The following is a 9,745-nucleotide window of genomic DNA, read 5'->3' as shown; positions in this document are numbered from 1 at the left end:
TCAATTTCTCCTCTCAATCCTAATCAGGGCTTGTACATGCTGCTCAAGCCAAGCGATTTAGAAGTTCAGATCAGAATCAAAAAGAACAAACAAGAAATTGAACTAATTTCATTCAAAATGCACCAAAATTCAAATACAATGAAGGGAAATGTACCAAACAGGTTGATCCAGGCTGGGGCTCCTCTCTGTCTTACAGCTGTGATAGAGAACCATCAAGAATAACCCCCTCCTCTCGAAATTCGACTTTTATACCTAGGTAAAATGGAATAAATTACCATTTTACCACTAATTAGTAATTAATTCATATCTATCAATACAGGCTTGATGTCAATGATCCACATATAGAAAGAGGGGATCAATACGAGCAAATCCATAAAAAAATCATCTCAATCGGATTTCTAGATTAAAAGTTATGAATAAATGAATTTAAACCAATATTAGCCATTGGATTAATTCATTTTTTTTTTCTTCTCCTAACCGCACGATGAGGTGTCGCCATTTCATTGGCGGCACCACTTCAACTTCTTCAGGTGGGTGCTTCCTCGTTGCGCCACGTACCCCCTGGCGAAAAAAAATAAAATAGAAAGAGAGAGGTAAAACAAATAGGTGCGTAAATAGAGCACACACGTGGCACTTGCGTTTCTCGTTGCGCAGACGAATACGCAGGCGCCACGTCACCGCACGTGCTTGCACGTTGTACGCACCGCGTGGGCGGTGAACTTATCTCCCATCGCTGACGTCTCCTCAAGCACCGTCGGATTCTTATCCGACGGCCACCATTATGCCACGTCGACGCGCAAAAAGCTCTTAGTAGCGTTTTTGCGGAAAAACCCACTAAAAATTCGCAACTACGAATGGACGCCGCCCAAAAATATTCGTGTATATGCCCTTTGCGCCTTCTCTTTCCTCCTGTTTTTTTCTAAAACATTAAAACAATTAATAAACCATTTGCAATAAAACCCTGGAACATTTTAAATCACATCTTTACACGTGTAGTGACGACCGAGAGCTGTTTTGAGGGTCTTTTTGCAACAAAACTTTGCAAAAAGGCCCTTCAAAGTTCAAAAATGATGTCAATACTTTTTTTCTCTTATAAATATGTATTTTTTTCTTAGAATAAATGCATTTCCTCTTCAACTAAATCTAAAAAAATCCTAAAAATTCTAGAAAATTCACTAATTCATCCCCATACTGATAAATCTCGAAATTAAATATTAAACTTGCCATTTGCATTCAAAAATAGTTATTTCGAGATCCAATAAATCCTTTAAAATTCATAGAATTAACATAAAATTAGGGGAAAATCAGAAATCACTTGAAAACAATATTTTCATGTAAATATATGATAACAACCCCATTTTAAGCTCTTTAAATGCATAAAATTGTGCTAATAACATGAAATAAAGACCAAATTTAGGGTGTTATCAGGGTACGTGTGTATACCGCGTGGTTGGCAAGAGCATCTACTTTCTGATTTCCCTCGTGTCGCTGGTGACAAACACAAGTTGTGCGAGGGCCGCACCGCATGATATCTTGCCAGACCCGTTGAAGTTGCCACTAAAGCATTTACCTGCACGAAGCATGTCAACTAATACCTGTGAGTCTGATTCTACAACAATATTATGAAGGTTTCATTCCTCACAGAGGAGTAAACCATCACATATCGCCATAGCCTCAGCTACTGTATTAGTCTGAATGCCATAAAAGGATGAAAAAGCAAAGATAATACTCCATGTATGGTCACGGAGAATACCGCCCCCTCCAGTTGGACTAGGATTCTCTTTGGCCGCGCCATCCACATTCAGCTTGAGGGTGCGTGGATGCCAATGAACTATCTGTAGACGCATGCGGGTAGGGGCGAGGGTCACCCGGATGCCCGAAGAGCGAAGGAGGTCACATGCGAGGGCTGACCTGTGGGCGCAAGGAGGTATAAGATGGTGGATACGTCGTATCAATAGCTTGACTCGTCGCATGATATCTAAGGTGCACATGGGAGTACCTGCAAAACAAGAGTAATTTCGCCCTTTCCATATCTCCCATAGTAAGTAGGCTATGATGATGTGGAGGAAGGGCTTTGTTTAGAGCGTGTTGGCGAGAGATACATCTTGCCAAAAAACTCTAACGATGTGAGAATAGGGGAGGTACCAAGGAGTGGACGCCAATGATGTGTAATTTGACGCCAACAATCTACGGTTGTCTCACTATGGAAGAAGAGGTGCTCCATAGTCTCAACTTGTGGAGACGTGGGGCAACGATGGCAACGCGAACTGAGGGAGTCACTGATACGGATCACTCGATCGTCAGTTGGGAGACCACGATGCATGAGTCTCTAGAGGAAGAACGATACGCGAGTAATAATCATCGCATGCCATATACGACGACCCCAATGCTGGATGGGGGCTTTCTCACAAAAATGCTCCCAAGAATATCTACAGGAGTAGGATCTGTCAAGGGTAATTGTCCAAATAGTACTGTCATGAATGGTCTCGATGGCAATACTACGGACTTGGGATAAAGTGTCTAAGGGGAGGCTATGATGTTCCCAAAGGTGGCGCGTGTTGCCCGTGAGTAGTTGCGCCACTGTCAATCGAGGGCTATGTGGTACAAAGTGGGGATGATGGGCCATGTATCATGACATACATTAATCGTGCCTCTACCGACATGCCAGCGTCTGACCTTGGCGATCTCAAGCCAATGTCGCTGCCAAGTCTGTCATCTGTGATGGCGCCGGATATCCAACTCTCTACGGGCCCACTCGCCATACTTCGCTGAGTTGAAACTCCCCAGTGGGGACTACGTGGTGTGCATTCGCCACACGAGCTTCTTTTGAAGCATGTCTTGGACGTCTTGAAGGCATCTGATCCCTGGACCGCCCTCGTCCGTCGACCGACAAGCTTTCTTCCAAGAAACTCAGTGGTAGGACTCTCTCCCTCGAGGTGACCGGACCATAAGAATTGGGCACACAGTTGCTCCACAGAGCTGAGGACTGTAAGAGATAGTGAATGGACCGCAAGGGTATGTAGCGGAATACTCATGAGGGTGTGTCGGATAAGTTGGATGCGTCCTCCAAGGGATAGAAAACTAAGTTTCCGTCCCTCAATTTTCTTTCTCAATTTGGCCAGTAAGGCATCAATATAATGATGACGAGCCCGTCAGAGAAAGATAGAGCATCTAAGATAATCGAAAGGGAGGCATCCTCGAGAGTATCGGGTATATTATCAGATAATATGAGAGCACTTTACAGTGGTGGAAGTACCAACCATAAAGCTACTCTTTGAGGCATTGACGAGCTGGCTAGAAGCTCGCTCGTATGTAGTTAGAACACTCATAAGTTCCTTAATGGATTTTTTAGATCCATTGAAAAAAAGGATGGCATCATCTGCAAATAGTGAGTGCGAGAGGATCGGGCATCCTGATGTCGAACGTCGTCGGGGACTTCGTCCGGTCGACACCGAGTATGATGGCTCGGTGCCGATAAGAGATGATGGTATCGAACGTCGACGGTGTCTTCGTCCGATGGATGAAACCCTAACCGGTTATGTAACTACGACGTAATGAGATGCGTCCTACATGTCATACGTGTAGGCTTTGACTCGAGGGAGGTGCCGACCTCCAAGCTTGGACGGGGTCGTCGCCTGATAGTGACGGTGGCCTCTCGTACCTCGTCGAAGCAACGAAGGCGTCTACGGCCGAAAGAAATCTATTCATAGGGCTCGCACGTAACAAACAGTCTCGTTCGCACCGGTAAAACACTCAAATGTCATAATTTTCTCTCAAAACCTCTCTCAACTACCTAGCCTGAGTGCAGTGGAATCTAAGACAAAAATGTTTTGCAAAGGATAAATGAACGAACGACGCGAGAGGACGACGTACCTCATCGGCAGCGTGGCAAGTTGTGCAGGATCGTCGACGGTCGGCGGCGATCAGAGCGGGTGTAGCGAAGAGGCGCCGGAGAGCTAACGCATCTCGATAAGCGATGTAGTGCTCGAGCGATAATAAAGGTCAGAGGAGAGGAGTCGGGAAACGACCATGGTGGCGAAGCGGCTCGAGCAACTCCGCTGAGCTCGTCGGGGATTACGTACGTTAGTCACCTCAGGCGAGTTGTGAAGCGGGTTCGAGCAGCACCATCGTTTGGTGAGAGCGAGATTTTCAACAACAGCCGGCAGCTGATGGTGAGTTTGGCCGTCACAAGCTGGGGCGTGGCAGGAGCGGGATCAGTGCCTCAACAACGTAGTCAGGTGGGGAGCTCTCGGTCACGACACCACGTCCAATGCAGGTCTTGGTCAGTTGAAGCCTTGACCTAGGGCTCCGATCGGTTTCATGACCGAGGCGATCCCTGATCTCGCCCAGCTGGCTTCAAATTCATTGCAATCTCTGGTAAAACAAACACGCAACCGATCGCGTCCAACCCAACTAGTAATCAGTCACGGTGAGTCCTCGGTCGAGAGAACCGCTGTAGGTAGTTTCCCGGGCGATGGAGTCCACGATCTGCTCAGGTCCTTAAATGAATGAATTCATCTAAGATCAATTCAATCCTGGCAATTTATTGACCCGAGTGAGTCTCGATCAAGTGAATTCGCAGTTGATGTCTCCCGTCGATAAATTTCAGTTTCAAGGCGATCGACAGAAAATCCCGACAATGGCAGAACCGGGCGTCGCTTTGAAGTCCTGGGCAGCGCAAAACCTGGATGTTCACTCCGTGGAGTATCCTCAAATCGGGGAAAGAGACCCCATTTGGATCTCAATTCACCAGAATCACAATCGACGACAATAGAAATTGCCAGCTGACCAGCGGGGTGCGGGCAAGGTGGCCGATCTTGCTGCATCTGGGATGAGGTTTATCCCCGGGGTAAGGATCCATGGTGGAAGAATTGGGGGAAAGATGAGGGGGAAGGCCGATCGACCCCTTTCCCCCGTAGTTCCCCCCCGAAGATCCTTCCCTCCCGGTGTCTTCCCTGTCTGTTGGTTTCTCTCATTGGAGGAGAGGTGAGACCAAGACGTTAAAAAAAAAAACTCACTAATTCCTTGTCTGAGGGGCTAGGGCGTCTCTCTCTTCCTTTTAACATTTATTTATAATTAATTCGAATTTAGATAAGAATTCGGACTTATTTCATTCTGAATGTAAATCAAATAAGACATTTTTTCTATTTCGGCAGGTTTGGGTGGGCCCCACCGGGCTCCTATAAATACTGAAAGAGGGCTAATCAGCAGTTGTCTACTGATTTCGCAAGTTCTAGGGTTTCTTCTCTCGCGATCAGAAATTCCTCCGCAATCGCTGTTCCTGGAGTAGTTTCTTCCGATGGGAGGTCAAGAACAGGTGCGAATCTTTGTAGGTGGCCTGTCCTGGGACACCTCGGAGCGAGATCTTGAAGATGCTTTTAGCCGCTTTGGAAAAGTCGTGGAAGCTGAGGTTCTATTTACACTCAAAACGCCTTATTTTTTGTTTTGATTCACGTTGCTTGATCTATAGTTTTAACCGTTTGTGTTTTTATTTTTGGTGATCTTTTTTTCGTGTTACTTATTTTGTTATTTGGGTTCGAATTCTTGGTAGAAGGAGAAGATACGCATCGAAGTTTTCGAAATCATCTAAATATTTATCTATTCGCAGTTATAAAAACTGGCGTTCTTCTCGTATATCTTGACTATTATTTTTATTAGAATTTTTGGCTTCTTTTTTAGTCGTTTGTCTACCCTCGAATAAAAAGCAAGCTATGGAATATTGATTTAGCGACGATTGATTGTGTTGGAAGCGTGTCGAATATTTGGATTTATCTAGAACGATGAAGTGCCTGCTGTTCCAGCGTATTCTTTACTGTCTGGATCATACTGACGCTGAAGTGAATCGAATTGGAAGTAATTTCGCATCCCCATTGTCCGATTCATTGCAACGTCAATTCTGTTCCTTGTGGCTGGCTGCGTATGAATTCGATATCTGTCTGCCATCCGCTGACTAAGTTTTCAACCAGTATATGCCATCCAACCGTAGATCTTTCTCATCCCGTGGGATTCGCCGATGTGAACTGTAAACATGGAATTTTCAAGTGACAGCAGACCGTTGTTTCAGTGCTCATTAATCCGAACGATCGGATACTTCCTAGCATACAGTTTTCTGCTGTTAAGAGGACGTTCGGACTACGCTTCAGTGTTGTTCAAGATTATTCGAGCCCAGCGAGGTTCCTTGGCTAGTAGGAGTTAAAGCCTGTTTATTCACTTCTCACTGAGCAATCTTTATGGATCGACATAATCGGAAACGGATGAGTAGAAATCAGGCTGACCCTTGTTTGGAGGGTTTGTCATCCATTTCATTTCCCCATGAAGTTTGTCGAATGTTCATTTTAGCGGAGTTCACCTTGTTGTTTGCGTCTTGAAGTCTAAGTAAAACTTGATAGCTGGCATGCTTACTTTCAGTGGGTCAGAAGATGCCGTTGTTATTCCATGTACCAGTCCAATGTGTCATTGGCATGATTAAGATCTATCATAATATTTGAATGAAGGTGCAGAAAAGATCCGGTAAAACTCTAGTTTTGTGGAAGCCTAATGGAGGTTAAAAATTTTGGTGAAACTTCGACAGGTGAACCCTTCCTGTTGATGTTTGAATACCATTTATTACGGGCACTAATCTAGAATCTATAGATAAATGAGTTTGTATACTCTGATGTCGGTGCCACATGATGTTTATACGTGTTCAAGCTAATATTGAGGTCAGAAGTTTGACAAGTCGTCATTTTTCAAGTCCTTGATGAAGAAGGTACTTCTGAGCTGAAAATCCACTTATAGTAAATCAAGATGCAGTCAAAAATTGGTGAAATTTGTGTGGCTGCTTATGTGTTGATGATGTTGGGTCTGTGGGCAATATTTTGAGAGTCCTATTCTACGACTTGAGACCACAATGAAGTCCTTCGATCTTAAACTCAGATTTGCATGGTCAGTCTTTCCTGCTAAGTGTCTCCAGGCTTGTGCTGTGGTACTTTTTTGGTATGTAAGAACACCGTTTTCGAGTAAACTTCTTTCTCTCGTCAGTCTGGTGATAGTGTTCTTAATTACTTCTATCGGCGTGAGCAGTTCGTCAGATTAAGTTTATGGACTCTTCTATGCTTCAGTGTTTAGTAGGAAATTGGAAGGATAATGGCCTAAGCGTCACAACAGTTGTACAAAAGTTCTTGAGATCCTTAGTGCTAGTTACTTACTAATCCATGGAGTACAAGAAGTTGCTGTGGCAGAATGAGATAATGAGCAGTTGGCGAACATACTTGTTTACAATTAACGTCTTCAGAATTGAGAAGTGCATGATGATTTGGTGATTAGATGAAGACGCCTTGTTGAGAAATCACGCCTTGTTCGAATAGTTTTTCTGAATGAAACATTGTAGTGTTCTTCACCGGAAGGAAAGCTTCTTCCACTGCCTACTCGATGAGGTAGGCAGTACAACGCCTATTTTGAATCAACCGTGTAATACATCAGATCGAAGAAAGACAATACGAGTTTATGCTTCATATGGATTCTGAAATTTTTACGATGTTTGGAATCCTATGCTCCCTTGTGCTTTTGTTTCAGTGTGCAACTTGTTTGGTGCTTTATTCCATTTCCTGATCCGAATTATGAGATTACTCTGCATTATTTCTTCACAGTTGGTCACGTTACCCGTTCATCCATTTCCCTTGATGTAAATTGTGTTTTAACGTGTGGAATATTTTCAAACTACTTTATCTGCTTGGATTACATGCATTTTTTACTGAAAGACTCTTTCGAACTAAAGTACCCATGTCTCAGGTAGTCGGTGTGGCCATGGTGGAAAGTTGTTTTCCAGCAGTCAATATCATTTTGTGATTTGTCTGTAGGGTTAAATAAGTGTTTTATTAATCCGTTACAAATTGAATTTACGTTTTATCTTTCCGAGGATAAGCTATCGGTTGAGCTTGTAGTTACTGAAAGTATGCCGGACGTCTGATGTTTAAACATATTCAGAAGATATTGAATGGTGAAAGATTTTGTGATGTATTCAGATCTCGTTGTTGTCGTATTTTGTTTTATATGGTATGCTATTATGACCTTAACCATGTCTTCGAAAAAAGGAAAACCTGAACCACGTCTACCAAGATTTATGACTATCGGTTATTACCAAATTAATTGAGGAACTTTTAAATCATCATTCCTCCGTTGAACTTCAATCATGTGAAATCTAACTCGTTGGGAAACGTCTTTTTTAGTTGCTAAGGTTGGATCAGTTTCTTTAAGTGCTCATACTAGAGTCCCCTGGCGTCGATTCATAATTTTTTTCTTCTTAATTTATAAGTTAGAAAATACCTCTGATTTTTCTCTGTGATACCACATGATGGAACTTAATTTGTGATGCGTCAAAATTTATCCCATCTTCCCCGTGTTCACACATTGTTTTCCGCGTTTTTTATATTTCTTGTAAATGTTTGACCCTTGCTTGAGTATTTTATTGGCCTTTAATTATCCACTCATTTCAGTGCTGTCGGCGCAATCTAATTTTCGTTTAATCTCCCAGTAGTTTTTGGTTTGTTTATCTGCATAATCTGTTGAGTGCGCAAGGTGATAATCCTCCAATGCCATCCAGTGACTCGTAACACGAGATAAATTTATAGTGACAAGAGGCAGAAGAGGGCTCTGTGATCAGATGAAATGTACTTTTGCCGCAGCTTATGGACCTGACTGAAAACATTAAATGTAGATAATGACGGACAGGGACACAGGCCGACCTCGTGGCTTTGGCTTTGTGACATTCTCCGAGCAGCGGGCCATGGAGAGTGCCATCAGAGAGATGCACGGACAAGAGCTTGGTGGTCGTGTCATCTCAGTCAACAAGGCAGAGCCCAGAGTCAACTCAGACGGCCCTGGCTACGGCTATCGCGGCGGCAGCCGAAGTGTACTCAGCAGCGGCGGTGGATCGGATGCCAGCCGGAGCGAGTGCTTCAAATGCGGCCGTCCCGGGCACTGGGCGAGAGAATGCCCCTCCGGAGACCCCGACGGAGGAAGAACATCGGGCCGATCCAAGTTCAGCCGCGGTGACAGATACGGACCGGGTGCTGACCCTTACACTGACCGTTACCCGGAGGATCGTTATGACCGTTATGACGGGCCTGATGACCGATACCCGCCCGGCGGGAGGTATGGACCGTCGGATCGGTATCCGCCGTCGAATAGTTACGGTAAGGAGAGGGGGTACGGCAGGGACATGCCCCCGCCTCGTTCTGGAATGTCAGAGAGGTATGGTGGCGGCAGTAGCCGGTACGAGGGTGGTGGTGGTGGTGGCAGTTACAGAGACAGGCCCGGTCCGTACGATCGTCCTCGCCGCACCGGCGGGGCTGGGCGGTACGACGGCGGTAGCAATGCCGGGGGCGGCTACCGTGAGAGGCCTGGGCCGTATGATCGTCCGAGCAGGGGCGTGAGGCCTTCCGCGTTTGACGATCGTTACTGAGGAGTAAAGAAGAACGTTTAGTTGCTGTTTTAATACTTTCTTTGTTGTCTGACTGAAACAGATGGGTTTTTGGGTCTTGCTTTTCGTTGAACTGCAGTTGCCTTGTGGTTTATCTCTTTGTGGCTGGGGTGATTGAAAGGTTAGCAATGATTGAGTTTCTGAGACAGTGGCAGTGCTCCTTTTGAAATTTATGGTCAGAAATTATGGGGACTTTCTGAATTGGCTGGCAATATCATAGTGATGATGGGAAATGTTTTATCTGAATTAAGCTGAACATGATGGGTATAAAAATGCAGTGCCTTT

The 9,745-nt window shown here is 44.7% G+C and overlaps 1 protein-coding gene and 1 long non-coding RNA gene across 9 annotated transcripts; one reads left to right on the top strand and one right to left on the bottom strand.

The window, feature by feature from the left end:
• Nucleotides 1-373: 373 nt before the first annotated feature.
• LOC144707007 (uncharacterized) lies at nt 374-5,032 on the bottom strand. 8 transcript variants are annotated; one of them, XR_013582376.1, is made up of 5 exons: nt 3,874-5,032; nt 2,146-2,279; nt 1,912-2,050; nt 1,444-1,835; nt 374-919 (listed from the first exon to the last, which is right to left on the bottom strand). It is a non-coding gene; the product is annotated as an uncharacterized LOC144707007 (long non-coding RNA). The 8 variants fall into 8 exon arrangements; XR_013582378.1 differs by lacking the exon at nt 2,146-2,279 and having other exon boundaries at nt 1,444-1,570; nt 1,754-1,835; nt 3,874-5,029; XR_013582375.1 differs by lacking the exon at nt 2,146-2,279 and having other exon boundaries at nt 3,874-5,030.
• A 189-nt stretch (nt 5,033-5,221) lies between these two features.
• On the top strand, nt 5,222-9,608 carry LOC144707200 (glycine-rich RNA-binding protein RZ1C-like). Its single transcript, XM_078580331.1, has 2 exons — nt 5,222-5,410; nt 8,696-9,608. The coding sequence occupies exons 1-2, from the start codon at nt 5,300-5,302 to the stop codon at nt 9,440-9,442; spliced, it is 858 nt and encodes a 285-aa protein (XP_078436457.1). The 5' UTR covers nt 5,222-5,299; the 3' UTR covers nt 9,443-9,608.
• The last annotated feature ends 137 nt before the right edge of the window (nt 9,609-9,745 follow it).

Source organism: Wolffia australiana, chromosome 8 (genome assembly GCF_029677425.1).
Source record: "Wolffia australiana isolate 7733 chromosome 8, ASM2967742v1".
Classification (NCBI taxonomy): Eukaryota; Viridiplantae; Streptophyta; class Magnoliopsida; order Alismatales; family Araceae; genus Wolffia; species Wolffia australiana.
The sequence above is the reverse complement of the archived record's forward strand: the minus strand, read 5'-3'. Positions and strand labels throughout refer to the sequence as shown.

Bases quoted from the DNA above. Each gene is read 5' to 3' on its own strand.
- LOC144707200 (XM_078580331.1), top strand. From the start codon at position 5,300: ATGGGAGGTCAAGAACAGGTGCGAATCTTTGTAGGTGGCCTGTCCTGG. The intron at 5,411-8,695 runs GTTCTATTTACA...CATTAAATGTAG, and splicing joins GAAAAGTCGTGGAAGCTGAG to ATAATGACGGACAGGGACAC.